At 46.4% G+C, this 16,650-nt stretch overlaps 1 protein-coding gene across 9 annotated transcripts in view; it reads right to left on the bottom strand.

The window, feature by feature from the left end:
• PRKG1 (protein kinase cGMP-dependent 1) overlaps positions 1-16,650 on the bottom strand; it is a 366,718-nt gene that overhangs the window by 137,851 nt on the left and 212,217 nt on the right. For 8 of the 9 annotated variants that reach the window (XM_086900026.1, XM_086900029.1, XM_086900028.1 and 5 more), the window contains exon 4: positions 3,482-3,587. In XM_086900026.1, the coding sequence (XP_086756152.1) occupies positions 3,482-3,587 (106 nt within the window). Of the gene's footprint in view, positions 1-3,481; positions 3,588-4,932; positions 4,983-16,650 lie in introns of those variants that run through there. The other variant, XM_086900033.1, reaches the window with a different exon arrangement.

Here is a 16,650-nt window from a genome sequence, read left to right as displayed (position 1 = left end):
ATCAAGGATCTTCTGCTGACTTTGGGAAGGGAAACACAGACTGGTTCCTCAGAAAAGTGAGGAAAAAGAGGATTTTCACTTGCTGCTTGCTCCAGAAGAGTTCTTCTATGTCTATCAGGGGAGTTATCCCAACTTTTCTTAGAGTACTATCCTTGGAGCAAGGAGGGATACAGCATTCTGGCCCAGGACATGTTGGGAAGGCACTCCCAGATTTCTTAGCCATGAAATAGATTTTCCTGGCTTTATGGTTTTCTCCTGGCCTTCAGAAGAAAGGATTGGCACAGCCAAGGGTGGCCCTAAGGAGCAGCAGCTGCCCTGTGCCAGCAGGATGTTCCTGCTGGGGAAAACCCCAGTGAACCCACGGCACCGTTGGGGTGATATTCCCAGGCAGCCCTGGAAATCCAGCTGCACTTATTTCCAGCAGGATAAATGAAGAAAAAAAAAAAATCCCAAAAAACTAAATGAACAGCCTCATTTCACCCCCAAAATTTGAATTTCTGCTCACACATGAAAATCTGTCACTGGAAACACTGATAATTCTGTTCTTTGGATAATGGCACAATTAGAGAGGGACGTTTTAGATCAATATCAGCAGGAAAAAATCCTGTCTAACCCCACTGACTTTTCTGTGGGCAGCCACTATTCAAACCTTTCTTTTTTATTCCATTTATTTCTTAACAAGAGCATTTGCATTCATGCATTAATACATGCAAGGAATAAAAAAAAAAGCCCCAAAGTCCCCAAAAGCAAAGAATAAAGTCAACAATCGACAAGCTCCTTTTCAGGATTTATCCTGGTTTTCCTTAGAAATGTTTTGAAGGAAAGCATCTTTAAAAGCGAGCATTTAATGTAGCAAATGGGATTTTAAAATGAGCATTTCATGTAGTAAATGGGATCTAAAAATGATTTATATTTATGTTTTATATATTTATATATTTTATATATTTATATAACATTTAATGTTTCATATGGGATTTAAACAGAGCTTGAGACAGCTAAAGGTGCCCAGAGCCCAAGTGGAAGACCCAATGGGAACTAACATTTTTTTAAGGACCTTCCTACAGGTGCTCCAAGTGGAAGAAATCCTTTTCCTAAATTCAAACTGTAAGATTTTAAAAAAATAAATATTTATTTGCTTGCCTTAGGCCTTTCTGGTGAGCCACAGGTTGTGTTCAAACAGCACAGCCACAGAGCGAGGAAACGCTCCTTGGTTTCCTCCTCACATTATTTGCTTTAAAATTAAAGCTGGGCAGGCTCTGCAGGACCTGAATCCATTTTCATCTTGACAATCTTCTGGAAAATCTCTATTAAAGCTCAGAGCTTAAAAGCTTAATGTGAGCACGGGGCCGGCTCCAGCAGCTCCCACCCCAGAGCTGATCCCACACTCATTCCTGGGTTTGTTAATGCTGGAATGGATGAGTTTTAAACCCCTAAAACACAGCAGCAGGTTCTGTTTCCTCTCCTGAGCTGCTTTGGTGATAATCATCAACAGAGACACCTGGAAAAAGCTTGGCCACACCTTGCCCAGCTGTGGGACATCCCCATGGAGCTCCTGGCCCTCTCCAGGGAAGCCCTCACCTCAGCAGAGGCTGGGAAGCCTGGCCAAGTAGCTGAGTTCCATTATTTTCCCAGGAATATTTCCATTCCTGGCTGAAATGAGCCCAGTGGAATTCCAGCCCACAGGTAGAGCCTGGGAGCTGGGATCTCCACCCAGCCAAGGACTGGGAGAATGAGTTGGGCAGGACTCTGCTCCCAGATCAAATCCCAGCCTGGATTAATTCCCTGCCTCTGGCTGAGCTGTGCTAGAGGCACCCTCATCCCAGGGCATCAATCCCACAGGATCACCCTCCTGCTCCTCTGGAATCAGACTGTGCCCACGCCCTGCTCCCAGGGAACGAGTGCCAGGGCAAGAGGAACAGCCTCAGGCTGGGCCAGGGGAGGTTTAGGTGGGATATTGGGAAAAATTCCTGCTGGAAAGAGTGGCCAGGCATTGGCACAGCTGCCGAGGGGGTGGTGGAGTCACCATGCCTGCAGGGATTTCAAGCCCTGTGGATGTGGCATGTGGGGACATGGACAGTGGTGGCCTTGGCAGTGCTGGGGGAATGGCTGGACTTGACAACCTTAGAGGGTTTTCCTAACCTAAAAGATCCTATGAATCACATAGATGTTGTATTTTATATATTTATTTATATTATACATGGTATAAAATTTTATATATAAATATATATTTAAAATAATATCTACTTGTAAAAGCTAATATTTTATTAATAATGGCATGGTTAACATTTGTTATGAATAATATTGTTGTTGTTATTATTATCCTTTTCTCTGAGTCCCTTTTTTCTCCAGTACTAACTGGGACAAGCCTGGTGTAGTAACATCTTAGTAATGTCTGAGTAGCACCCAGAAAGCCTCACAGTGGCCTGGGCCTTCCCTTCCCTAAAATTTGGTGAGATTTCCTTCCCTTTGGGATCATCTTGGTGACAGGAAACACAATCTGTTCCTTGCACCATGGCACTGGATTTCATGGAATCATGGAATGGTTTGGGTTGGAAGGGATCTTAAAGCTCATCCCATACCACTCCCTGCCATGGGCAGAGACACCTTCCACTGTCCCAGGCTGCTCCAAGCCCCAAAGTCCAACCTGGCCTTGGGCACTTCCAGGGATCCAGGGGCAGCCACAGCTGCTCTGGGCACCCTGTGCCAGGGCCTGCCCACCCTCCCAGGGAACAATTCCTTCCCAATATCCCATCTATCCCTGCCCTCTGGCACTGGGAAGCCATTCCCTGTGTCCTGGCCCTCCATCCCTTATCCCCAGTCCCTCTCCAGCTCTCCTGGACCCCTTTAGGCCCTTGAAGTGGCTCTGAGCTCTCCCTGAAGCCTTCTCTTCTCCAGGTGAGCACCCCCAGCTCTCCAAATAACCAGGATTATTCATTATTGATCCTCTCCAAGGCTTAAATCTCTGAAGGAACCTTTGGGAAAATCAAATACAATGAGTGAAAAATTTGATTTTCTGTCTTTATGTTACTCATCCAACCCGCATTTTACAGCGACCTAAAGCTCTGCTTTTCTGAAAACTCCCATTTTACTTCCAGAAGCACAAGAACACGCCCTGGATGGATCTGAACAAATTTAAACCCCAGATTTTTCCCTTGAATGGGTGTTTTTTTGTAAAAATGTGTCTTTTCTGACACACTTTGAATGACTCACATGAAAGCTTGTCTCTCACCCCTCAGCTCTGGGACTCTTTGCCAATGAATAACTCACAACAGGAATGAAACTCCCCCACAGCAAAGCTCCCCCTCCTCTCAGGAGGATGGGCAAACAGCAAAGATCAGAATAATAATAATAATAATAATCATTAAAACCAAAAGAGATGAGAAGGAAACAAATCAAATATTGCACTCACAAAAAAAAAAAAAAAAGACAAGAGAGGACGGCAGTTTCATGGGATTTTTGGATAAATAAACAAGTGCCATACCTTTTCAAAAATTCCATATACTCAGTATGCTTGATGAGGCCAGTCCTCATCATTATTGTTTGAAAACATTGCCGATCAATAGCCCAAAGTTTCACATTTACGAGAGCTGGAAAAAAAACAAGACAAGGGGAAAATGTGATTAGCAAAAAATGTCCAAATTCCTGTTGTGAACTGCAGAGGAAAATGATGTCATTGGTGAGAAAGCACGGGAACGGGAAATGCTGCAAACCAGGAAACTGGACATGAAAGCATGCACTGAAAGGATTGGGAAAATCCTGGTTTAGGAGATGGGTGTGGGGTTTTGGAAAGATGGCCTGAAAGCAGCTGTGAGGGGAGGAGGAATCAAGGAAGGCTAAAGGTGAGCAAGGATTCAGGGTCAGTTCATCACAACCTCCATGATTTCGGGACATTTTTAGTGCATTATCCAGCAAAAGCCATTGAGGTTCCACCCAGCTCCCAAACTCCTCCTTGAACTCAAGGAAATTTCCAGCCCAAGCCCTCTTACACCCTGATAATGAAACACCTCCCAGCTGGGGAGGTTTTGAGTCATTCTTCTCCAACTTTACTTTTTGGGTCCCTGCTGAATTCCAAGACTTCTGAGTTACTCAACAAACACCACACCCTGTTCTTCAGAGGCAAAATTTCATCGTAAAAACAGGGAAAACCAATGCGTAAAGTAGAGGGTAGAACCTTAAAAGTCCCAGTTTTTATCTCAGCTGTGGCTTAGACATTTGCATTAACCATAAATGCTTGAGTATATACAGTTTATAATAGGGCTTCTCCTTAGAGAAACAGTTTGATTAAAACTATTCCCAGGACCACTACACTCATATTAATTTCTATTTTTTCAGAGAGTAAATGCAATAAATTCCATCCCCATATCTCCATTTGACTGCGTGAAACAGCATGAAGCAAAGAGACTTTCAGCAAAATATTTACAAATACTCTCACTGATAAGATCCATAAAATGAATGTGCTTTGATTTGCTGGTCCTTCAGTTCCCAAACCTCCTCTTTAATGAGTTTTTATCCCTAATGCATTTGCAAGATGGAAAACCTTCAAAGTGAAAACTCTAAGATTTCCTCTTGAATTCCATGGCAGAACAGCTTTTAAAGCCTCTTCTAGTTTTGAACACAGAAACTTCTCTTAGAAAAGAATTTTTAGTTCTATAATCAAAGTGACACCTCCAGGCATGGGGACTCCAAAGCTCCCTGGGCAGCCCCTGCCAAGGCCTGAGCTCCCTTGCCATGGAGAAATTCCTCCTGGTGTCCAAGCTGAGCCTCCCCTGGCACAGCTTGAGGCCGTTTCCCCTTGTCCTGTCCCTGTTCCCTGGCAGCAGAGCCCGACCCCCCATCAGGAATGGTGCAGAGATGCTGCTCTCTCATTAACCATAACACACTATGAACCATAACACACTATTGCCTCCTATATATTTTAATAAGTTCATATACCAGGCCCCCCAAGGTCCATGCAGGAACTCAGTAAAGTGCAGACAATGCACTTCTGTATTAATTAAGCCACTAATCACACCTTATATTCTCATTTCTCCAGCCTTAATGACAAACAGCTGCTTTACTAAAGGCTAATCAGGGTAGAGATTTAAATGTCAGTAGGAGCCTTATAATCAGCATGAGCAGCATTTCCTGTTGTGCTGAAACCCCCTGTCAGTGCTGAAGAAACAGCAGGAATTCTGTGGGATTTGATCCTCTTAAAGGCTTCAAAGTTATGTATTTAGGAGTGCCCTGAGATGAAAAACATATCTTTGGGATGTGTCCCACAAATTCAAGATCCACTGGGAATTAGAACAGACACAGACAGAGATTTCCTGGCCCATCCCTCTGCTGGATGTAAAATATAAAATATCCTATTCCCTGACTGCAGGAGGCACAACCAGGAAGGAATATGAGAAACAAAGTGATGGAAGAAGATGCCTCTGCAACACGAGTTTCCTTACTCAATAATCTAAAATATCATCCTGCAGTCAAGAGCTGCTCTGCTGCAGTGATGCAACAATTAAAGTTTATTGCCTCTTTCACACTTTTTCTCCAGCAAAATGCCATAGCTGGGGCTCTGTTTGATCTTTGGAGAAGCACACAACAAAATCACTGCTCATCCAAAAACCACCAGGAGTTTGGACAGGGATGGCCAAACCTGCCATTTCTCTATGGCTGCAGTTGTAGGACCCCTCCAGGTGAGGGGATGGGGCACTGCAGAATGATTGAATTGCGTGTTGAGACAACAGAGTGATGGGAATTGTGACTTATGATGATTTCTGACAGATTTCTGCTGTGGTTCAAGGGCTGAAGACAAAGCAAATGCTGCTGGACAAACAGGGAAGAGCTGAGGCAAAAGTATCAGGATTTCCTGGGGCAGAACTGGATGGGGATGGAGATGTTACCAATAAAGTTTAAATTTGAAATGCTTTCCATGGTTAAGTCCTAATTTCTGATTGAAGCTGACTGAAATTAACTCAATCAATGATTTCAGTAAATGAATCAAGTCACTCTCTCCATCAACATTCCTGATTAAAACCAATTTAAAAAGTCAATAAACAATTTTGAACTTCTTTTCCAAAAAGAACTATTCCCAAACTTTTCTTCCTATTTATTTACCTAGGAACCCATGGAAATATATCCCAATTGAAAGGGGTGAACAGAGGGGTGCAGAGCCCAGCCCAAAGCCTGGGATCTGTCCCAGCTGGTTCATCCATGCCCAGAGCCTTCTCCTGTCCAGGCTGAACAGCCCTAAATCTCTAAATAACAGGGATTGTTCATTACTGAACCTCTCCAGGCCTTAATTCTCTTTATTTTCAATACTTCCATCACATCCCCAGCCTGCCAAAGTTTGGGCTGTTTTGCTTCATTTCTTCTTGTGGACCCAGTGGCTGAAGATCATCAGCTCCGTTTTTCTTTCCTCACGTGCCAAAGCACTGAAATAAGAGGGGAAATGCAAAGTTTTAAGCTAAATATTTACAGAAGAGCAACCTAAATACTGTTGATGTTATTTAATATGATATATTTTATGTTAGATAGGCAGGGAAGTCCTGAATATTAAAAAAACCCCTTGAAATCAGAGCAGTCAGCAGAGGCATTATTTCCAAAATGAGATGCAATATTCAGATGGCCCTGCATTCTTTAAACATCTTCCCAAGTTTTTATGTGCTCACTGAAGCCTTCCCAAGTTTTTTCAAGGATCACCAGGTGAATCATCCTCTTGCTGGCAGCATTACCAGGCCTGAAAATTTTTATTCCCTTGTACCCCAAGCTGGAACTCGTCAGCTCACTTTGCCTTTTGGGCTATTTCATCCCAAAAAATTGTTTGTTTATCTGCCCTCAGGCAAAGAAGCAGCCACAACTTTGTGTCCTCAGGGCTTTTTTGGGCAGACAAAACATCAAATTTCCACTCCTATTTAACTGTCCTCCCACTTGGATTGGGTTGTGCAAGGAATATTGTGGAAATATTCCCACCATGGGGGAAAACACAGCCATTTCCAGCTATTTCTGGTCCCTCCTGTTTAAGGTAAGAAATGATGATTAAGGCACATTTAACTAAACAGGAGGAGCACATGGAATTGCTTTATGCCACCAAACACTCCGGGAATCATGAGGGAGGCTCCAGAATACAGCATGGAGTGATGGAGAGGATGCATCCAACAGCTGGAGCAGGAATAAATTCCTTTATTCCCAGATATTTCTGTCCCAAGTTTCCAACAACAGCGCTGGGACAAGGATGACTCCATCCTGATATCCCATTTTCCAGCAGGTCCTTTCCCATTTTTCCCCAGGGAGGTTTTGTTAGTAGGGAAGGAATCATTTTAGTTTGGCCAAGGATAAATGCAGAGACAGAGAAAAGCTCCCAGTGCCAGAGGGCAGGGATGGATGGGATATTGGGAAGGAATTGTTCCCTGGGAGGGTGGGCAGGCCCTGGCACAGGGTGCCCAGAGCAGCTGGGGCTGCCCCTGGATCCCTGGAAGTGCCCAAGGGCCATGCTTGGAATGTTTGGGCTGCTGCTCAATCCCTGGTCTCAGAGGTGACAAATAATAAATGCAGGTTCTGTGAGGAGAAAAGGAAGCAGGAAGGACAAGGGACCTCCAGGGAGCTCTGCTTTCACTCCAATCAGCTCCAGGAGCCCCGAGATTCCAAGGAAGTGTGTAAGGTTTGCTTAGGAATGACACCTGCCTGGAGAAGATCAGGCAAGACCAAGGATAGAAGCAGAGGGAAATTGTTATTACCCAACCCTGCTCTTGAACAAAACCTCCTGGAGTATTCAATATAAATATAAATTAAATGGAGCATTAAAAAGGCACCTGAAACTATTGAATTTAACAGTATTAAACAGATCTGACAACACCTATCAGCCAGGGCTAAGCACAATCAGCTGGAGCAGGTACTGCGTAGGATCCTAGGATTTTTCTTGGAGTAATCCAGCCTCCTGTCCCAGAAATATGTCACAGAAAACCGATGAATTATTCAAGAATAACATCACCCTGGGTGATTTGATCAATTGAAGGCCCCTGATGTTTCCCTGGCATTTGTTTTTCTCTAACACCATTCCCAATCTTTGCTGTCTCCCCCAGATCTCTCCATCCTCTTCTGCAGCCTCTGGACTCCTCAGCCTATAATGAGAAGTGGTGGCAGGGATTAATTAAGGAAGTGTTCAATTACATCAGGTATTTTCCATAGAATTTCAAACCTCTTGTACTACAACCCCTGCTAATTACCCATCCTGGTTTGCTCTTTGCAAAGTGTTATTTTACATAACCTTTCCGTGGCACCTCTTACTCCTCCCGGCTCTGCTCTTCTCACATTCCTACAACACAGAGGTTTGCCCAGGTTTTTAATTAACCCTTGGAGCTCCCAAACTACTTCAGAAACCTTCCCCGCTCCTGAACAATAAAAGCTGAAATAATTCAGGAAGAACAAGCTGGAAGCCACAAGAAACACTCCCAAATCCTATCTGGAGTGTGATGGAGAGTGACGTGTGTGAGGAGAGATGAATGGAAAGCCAAAAAGGCTCTCAGGCAGGTCAGAAGTCTCAAATTAAAGAACTCATTTAGTTCATTGAATGCAAGATGGGGGTGAGGAAAAATGTCTCAAGTTATCTGGGGAAGGAAAAGGGGAAAACAGCACAAATGTGTCCTGGAAGGTGGAGATTCAGCCTGGGACAAATTGGCTCGCTGGTATGCCAGGAGCATGGAAGCAGTACCAGGAAAGGGGAATGAGGAAAGTAATGAATTAACGTTTAAAAGAGATCACAAATCAGTTCTAGCTTGTTGCCTACAGGAGATCCAATCCCAAGGAAAATTAATATTCCCAATTAAAGAGGGGATCTTAACACAGCCCTGGGTTGGAAGGGAAGGTGTTGATAAATAGACAAGTTGATGTGGGGGACCATTAAAAAGGGAACAGGAAGAACAGCACTAAAAAGGCAACTAAAAAATAGCTCAGAGAGAATCCCCAGCATGGAAACCAGAGTCCTGGAATGCAGGTGGGGCAGGAACTGCGCTCTGGGAAGGCAGGAATTGCTCTGCTACTTGCAGAGAAGGAAAGGCAGGAAGAATTGCAGGGGAGTGGGGGTGAAAGGGCCCTAAAAGCAAGCAGAAATTCCAGGTGGCAGCACCTGTGGGGGCTGAATCTGAGCAGGAACAGTGGCAAGAGCCTCATGGAAGATTCTGGGAAGATGATACAGGTATCTGCAAGTGGTTTGGTTTCTCATGAACCACAGGATCATGAACTGCTTTGGGTTGGAAGGGACCTTAAAGATCATCCAGTCCCACACAAGGACACCTTCCACTATCCCAGGCTGCTCCAACACCCAAAGCCCAACCTGGCCTTAGACACTTCCAGGGATCCAGGGGCAGCCACAGCTGCTCTGGGCACCCTGTGCCAGGGCCTGCCCACCCTCCCAGGGAACAATTCCTTCCCAATATCCCATCCATCCCTGCCCTCTGGCACTGGGAAGCCATTCCCTGTGTCCTGTCCCTCCATCCCTTGTCCCCAGTCCCTCTCCAACTCTCCCTTTAGGCACTGGAAGGGGCTCTGAGGTGTCCCTGGGGCCTTTTCTTCTCCAGGTGAGCACCCCCAGCTCTCCCAGCCTGGCTCCAGAGCAGAGGGGCTCCAGCCCTTGGAGCATCTCCATGGCCTCCTCTGGACTCACACCAGCACCACCAGGTCCTTCCTGTTCCGAGGACCCCAGAGCAGAACTGCACAAAGTGAGGAGAACCCTCCCTCTCTCCTTATCCCAGGGTCTCTCACAGAGCTCTGCAACAGATCCCAAAACCAAAACATGGAAAATATGCAATTCATCCTCATCCACTGGTTTTCCCTAAGGGACAACATTACCCAGGTCCAGGAAATCTATTCCCAGCTCTGAGTTATCCAAAAGGGGGTTGGAATGAAAGCTCTCCTTTTAAAGAGCTGCTCACATGCAGCAAAATTAACAATCATTTCTCCACAGTAACAAACCAGTGTTTTAATGCTTTTTTTCCCCTTCATCTCCAGGTGCTCCTGGACTATTTAGCTACAGAAGTGGCTCCAATGGCCAACTTGCCATAAAGCTCAGTGGAGCAGGGAGAGCAGCAGGAAGCCAGGTGGAAATCAATTTTCCCAGCCAGACACTCTCATTTATAATTCTGCACCACAGGATGCTTTAATTCACAAGTAACAACCATGAGAACAAGAAAAGTGCCATAAATACCTGCACTGGGTGCAAATACCTGAGCTGGGACACCTTTCCAGCATGGTGGGGTTTAGTTATTGAAAAGTTTAATTGAAGTGGTGCTTGGAATAGAGGAGAAGAGGAGGAAGGAGAAGGTGAAGGAGAAGAAGGAGCAGAAAGAGCAGAAGTAGGAGAAGCAGAATCGTGATCATCATCAGAATCCGCATCAGAAAAATCAGAACAGAAGACAGAGAAGAAGAAGCAGAAGCAGCAGAAGGAGAAGAGGAAGAAGAAGAAGCAGAAGCAGCAGAAGGAGAAGAGGAAGAAGAAGAAGCAGAAGCAGCAGAAGGAGAAGAGGAAGAAGAAGAAGCAGCAGAAGCAGCAGAAGGAGAAGAGAAAGAAGAAGAAGAAGCAGAAGCAGCAGAAGGAGAAGAGGAAGAAGCAGGTGCAGGAAAAGCTGCTGAAGCAGAACAAGAAGCAAGAGAAGAAGCGGAAAGAGAAGGAGAAGAAGCAGAAGAAGAGGCAAAGGAACAGAAGAAGCGAGCAGAAGGAGGAGAAGGAGCAGAAGAAGAAGCAGAAGAAGCAGAAGAGGCAGAAACAGAAGAACAGGAAAAAAAACAGAAGTAGGATAAGAATAAGCAGAAGCAGCAGAAAAAGCAACAGTAGGAGCAGAAGAAAAAGAAGAAAAGCAGAAGAAAAAGAGGATGCATGAGAAGAGGAAGAAGCAGCAGCAGGAGAAGAAAAAGCAGAAAAAACAGGACAAAAAGAAGAAGGAGAAGGATGAGGAGGATGAGGAGGATGAGGAGGATGAGGAGGAGGAGGAGGAGGAGGAGGAGGAGAAGGAGGAGAAGGAGGAGAAGGAGGAGAAGGAGGAGAAGGAGGAGAAGGAGGAGAAGGAGAAGGAGAAGGAGAAGGAGAAGGAGAAGGAGAAGGAGAAGGAGAAGGAGAAGGAGAAGGAGAAGGAGAAGGAGAAGGAGAAGGAGAAGGAGAAGGAGAGGGAGAGGGAGAGGGAGAGGGAGAGGGAGAGGGAGAGGGAGAGGGAGAGGGAGAGGGAGAAGGAGAAGGAGGAGAAGGAGAAGGAGAAGGAGAAGGAGAAGGAGAAGGAGAAGGAGAAGGAGAAGGAGAAGGAGAAGGAGAAGGAGAAGGAGAAGGAGAAGGAGAAGGAGAAGGAGAAGGAGAAGGAGAAGGAGAAGGAGAAGGAGAAGGAGAAGGAGAAGGAGAAGGAGAAGGAGAAGGAGAAGGAGAAGGAGAAGGAGAAGGAGAAGGAGAAGGAGAAGGAGAAGGAGGAGAAGCCACCCCTGTGTTGGAGCCCTGGAGCAGTTGGACACTCAGCTCCAGAGTTTCCAAAGGGAAGATGTCACCTCTGCTTTTAGAGACACTTTGTAGCTTTTATTTCTTTCCTAGTTCAGCTGCATGGCTTGAATTTATTTTGCTGCTGGAGCTCTGAGCTGTTCCCTTGGGCTTTGGATGGGACAAAATTAAAATGTACTCTGAAGTGATGGCCCCTAAAATGCTAAAATAAAAAGGGAAAGCCAAACTGCAGCTGTCTGGGTGCAAAGCAACGTGAAAGGTCTCTTTTTACAGGATGTTATGAGCAGAATGATTCTGCTGAGCAAATGGACACGCAGAGAAATGAAAGAGTTTTGGATAAATAATATAAAATAAAGCAGTGGAATGAATTATTCTGGGGCTGTAAGACTGGTGAAGCTGAACCCCACAGCCCCCTCCAAGAAATGACAGGAAGAAAATGGAAATAATCACAACTCTGAGATACTTGTACATCCCAGGGACAATTTCTTGTTCAAGAGGATCCAAGGCTGGGGCTCCATTTCTCCAGCTGGGATTTGGTTTCACCAGAAAAAAGAGGAAAAGAGACAGAGGGAAAAACCACACAGCCTTCAGAGGCTGCAAGGAAAATAATCTCACAGGAAAGACGTGGGATGTTTTAAACCAAACTATTCCAACTCCTAGTGCCACCTTTCTCCTTGATCCACTATTTTCTCTCCAAGCCTGAAATGTTGTTGTATAAATCAGACCCCTTCTCCATTTAAATCAAAATTCACTCAGGTTTCTAAGATCTACTCACATAAACCAGATTTAGATGAGATATGAGGGAGAAATCTTTCCCTGGGAGGGCACAGGGTGCCCAGAGCAGCTGTGGCTGTCCCTGGATCCTTGGAAGTGTCCAAGGCCAGGTTGGGGTTTGGGGCTTGGAGCAGCCTGGGATAGCTGTTCCTGCCCATGGCAGGAGTGGGACTGGGTGGGATTTGAGCTCCCAACCCAAACCAGTCTGGAATGAGCTGCACAACTTGCCCAAGAACAGCAGCAGGAGCGAAGATTTTGTCTCCCTGCCCCACACTCAGCTTCACATTTCCTGCAAAATGCTGTCCATCAACCTGCAATTTAACATCAAACAGAATGACTGCATGGCTGCCATCTGCAAACAAAGCTAAACTTCCAGCTTTGAGCTGCAATCCCAATATTTTGAGAAACACAGAGCACAGGGTTTAACTAAACCAGGGCTTGGCAGCACACTGGGAACATGAAGCAGCTTGAAAGCCCAATGACACAAAAGCTTCTCTCAGTGTGATTAAAAAGAGGTACTTAGCTAAATGAACTTTGCAGTAATTCCTCGTGTTTCAACGCTTTCTTTATTTCCCAAGAGCAGCATTTCCTACACAATGATTAAATAACCCATGCTCAGATTTTTCTCTCCTGAGCATTCCCTGTTTTCCACACCGGATAGAAACCTGTCCCATCCTGTAAAATCCCTGTGCTGTTATCCCTGGGTTGGAAAGCTCTGTCCTAAAGGTTCTGCTGTGCTGAAATAGCACGGAGGAGGTGCAGAGCAGGGGCTGCATTAATCCACTGCCCAGGGCTTGTGTGTGCCCTGGGGAAAAGCTGGGGCTTGGGGGGCTTCCTCTACTAAACAAATCCCAAATCCAAGGAGATCCCATCCTCACAGGTGATCCAGGATAACAGGATCATCACAGATTCCCAGAGTGGTTTGAGTTGGAAGGATCTTAAATCCCATCCAGTCCCAACCCTGCCATGGTTAGGGACATCCTCCAGTACCACAGGCTGCTCCAAGCCCCATCCAACCTGGACTTGGACACTTTCATCTTAGAGCTCTTTTCCAACTTTAATGGATTCTACAATTCTGACTCAGTTCTGCTCCTGTGTACCCTCAGTATCGTGTCAGATTTGGCATCCAGTTGTGTTTTATACCATTGGATTTTTATTACCAACTCTGCATCTATCTCTTCCTGAAATTAACTGATCTCTGGGATTTTCCTTGCTCCTGGACTTGGAGACCTGTGGGCCAGCAGAGACTGCACAAAGAGCAGCAGCAGCACCAGGTCTGGAGGAGCAGGGAAAGGGAAAAGGGAAATTTTAAAGTATCACAGGAGGGAACTGTTCAGACACCCTGGGGTGGCACTCCTGGCACTTCAGAGCCTTTTTGGGATGTCTGCTCCACAAGTCAGCATGGGAAGGCTTTGTAGGGTGGCAGGAGCGGGTCTGGATCCAGCAGCACTTGGATCACAGGTGCTGGGAGCTCTGGGACGTGTTTCTCCCCCAAAACCAAACCAGTCAGTGGTTTGCAAAGCAAAACCTTCACTGTGGCAAAGCAACACATGGAGAGTGGGACACAAAAAGTTTTGCTGCTCCAACCCAAACAGGGAGGCAGATGGAATCCTAAACTCCTGGGATCATGAATCATTAAGGTTGGAGAAGACCTCAAGGACCATCAAGTCCAACCAAGAACCCAGATCCACCAACAAACCACTAAACAGAGCCACTGGCAGCACAAAAGGCACAAAGCTTGCTGGAATGCAGCTGAAATCCTGCAGTTTATGGTCAAAAAGAGAAAAAAAACCAAAAGATAAATATCAGGAATTTCTCTGCAGAGGGAAAGGAGGATATAAAGAAATTAGGACAACATTTTTTGCAGGAGGCTTGTGCCATGCACCACTCCGAGGGCTGGGAAAACAGCCCCAGGGTGCACAGAAAGAACTGGAAATTCCTCTTTTTGCCTGATTTGTTTCCTCTGGGAGATGAATTCCCCCCCCCAAGTGCCAGTGTGGGCTCACTCCCTGTGCCATGGCAGCACAGGGAGGTTTCCACCTTTATTTCCACAACACATCCAAAGGCCCCACCAAGGCTGGCAGAGCTCCAGGAGCACGTGGACAATGCTCCCAGACACAGGATGGGATTGTTGGGGTGTCTGGGCAGGGCCAGCAGCTGGGTTGGATGATCCCTGTGGCTCCCTTCCCACTAAGACATGTAGATCCCACCTGCCTGCCTGGAAGAGGGGACCTCAATTCTTCCCTCAGAGGTAGGAGCACATCAGCTTTGGGGAAAACACTGTCCCCTTGCCCTGAGCCCCCAAAGCTTGCTCCTCAAACCACCCCATCAGCAGCGCAGGTGGAGGCTGGATTTCCCTGGCTGGCAGAGTGTTTAATGGGATTCATGAGGAGCTGCTTTTCCAAACCATTAAATCCATAATACCAACAGAAATAACACCGTGTATTCCATCAGGGGAAGTTGTGGGGTTTCAATAAATGCTGCCAGGGACAGCTGGAATAAAAACATTCCCCGTGAATTTACAGAAGTTGTTCAGGGGCATAACGCTACTCTAGCTGTTGATTAACACATATGTCAAATACAAATCCCTTCCTGATATACAGAAGCATCATTCCATCATTCCAGAGGGTTCTGGCTCGGGTGGAAAACACTGTCAACTGAACACTGACTGTGGTAGTTGGTATCTCGGCTGGAGTGCTCAGAAATCACGTTGAAAATGGAATATTGAGGAGCTGTTTTCCTTCCTCTAATAACATTTATTAATTATTTTGAAATGTCTGCAGTCCCCAGCCAGCAGCCGGTTTCCATAATCCACACAACACTTGCTGCTGCATCCCAAAGACAGCAGTGAATGTGGTTAAAATGCACTGAAATCTGCCTTCCCTAGAAAATTTGGATTTTTGAGAAAATCACATGCCAGTGCTGCTGTTTGGGAGCTCTTATTTTTTGAGAGCAAGCAGTGAGCTCAGCTGTTGGGGGAAAATAGACATGAGCTAAGAAGAGTGGAGGTTTAAAATATGGATTAAAGCTGGATTTGGTTGATTTGAATTGGGCAGGAGAAGGTGGGAAGGAGCAGGCAAAGGAGAGGTGGCCCTCACAGGGAAAGCAGGCTTAGATAAACCTCAGGATAGCTTGATGTAAATTTAGATAAACCAAGAGAAACTGAGGTAAACCTGAGACAGGCAGAGGTAGGACAGACTGTGGCAGATGGGATCCCAGAATCTCAGGATGGTTTCAATTGAAGGGGACCTTAAATCCCACCCAGTGCCACCCCTGCCATGGGCAGGGACACCTTCCACTATCCCAGGCTGCTCCAAGCCCCAAAGTCCAACCTGGCCTTGCCCTGAACTTCAGCACATGGTATTGATGGTTCTGCATCTGCCTCAGTTTCAGGATGGAGATGGAAGAGGGAGATGATGGACACTGAGGAGAATCTACTCCCCTAATCCACAGGGAAGGCATTTCCAGCTCCTTTCCAGCCACCCAAACAGTTCAGGCTATCCAGCCACACAGCCAGAGCAATGCCAGGGAACCCTTCAGGACAGCCCTGGAGGGGCTGGAGCGTGTCCAGGGCAGGGAACGGAGCTGGGGAAGGGGCTGGAGCCCCAGGAGGGGCTGAGGGAGCTGGGAAAGGGGCTCAGCCTGGAGCAAAGGAGGCTCAGGGGAACCTTCTGGCTCTGCACAACTCCCTGACAGGAGGGGACAGCCAGGGGGGGTCGGGCTCTGCTGCCAGGGAACAGGGACAGGACAAGGGGAAACGGCCTCAAGCTGTGCCAGGGGAGGCTCAGCTTGGACACCAGGAGGAATTTCTCCATGGCAAGGGAGCTCAGGCCTTGGCAGGGGCTGCCCAGGGAGCTTTGGAGTCCCCATGCCTGGAGGTGTCCAGGGAAGGGCTGGACGTGGCACTCAGTGCTCTGGGCTGGGGACAAGGTGGGGATGAGGCACAGATTGGACTGCATGGGCTGGGAGGGATTTTCCAGCCTCAGTGATCCTGGGATTAATTTTTCCCCTAACACCAGAGTTTGGAGTTCCTATTAAACAGACAGGAGACATCACACCTCCTTCAGGTGCTTCAGCAACCGCATCCAGCAGCCTGCAACCCTTATGCAAACAAGAATTTCATCCTCCCTGCACCCTGAAATCCTCCCCTGTGTGGTTTCTGCACTAACATTAAATTCTGCCTCCTGTTGCACATTTAACCTATCACGAGGGCCACGTGTCAAGCACTTATTTCTCCTGATTCAGGGACTGTAAGGTATTTATGCCTCATGATTCTGATCCTGTGAGACACAGGATGTGCTGGACAGGCTCCAAAGCAGCACAGAAATGAATATATAGGTATAAAAACACGTAAAGAGAGCAAAGGAGCATATTCCAGCATCTTTATTTATGTGCTTGCAGCTCCCTGGAATTCCACACGTTTGTTG

Source organism: Cyanistes caeruleus, chromosome 8 (assembly GCF_971803275.1).
Source record: "Cyanistes caeruleus chromosome 8, bCyaCae1.hap1.1, whole genome shotgun sequence".
Classification (NCBI taxonomy): Eukaryota; Metazoa; Chordata; class Aves; order Passeriformes; family Paridae; genus Cyanistes; species Cyanistes caeruleus.
This window is presented reverse-complemented; position numbering and strand designations above follow the sequence as displayed.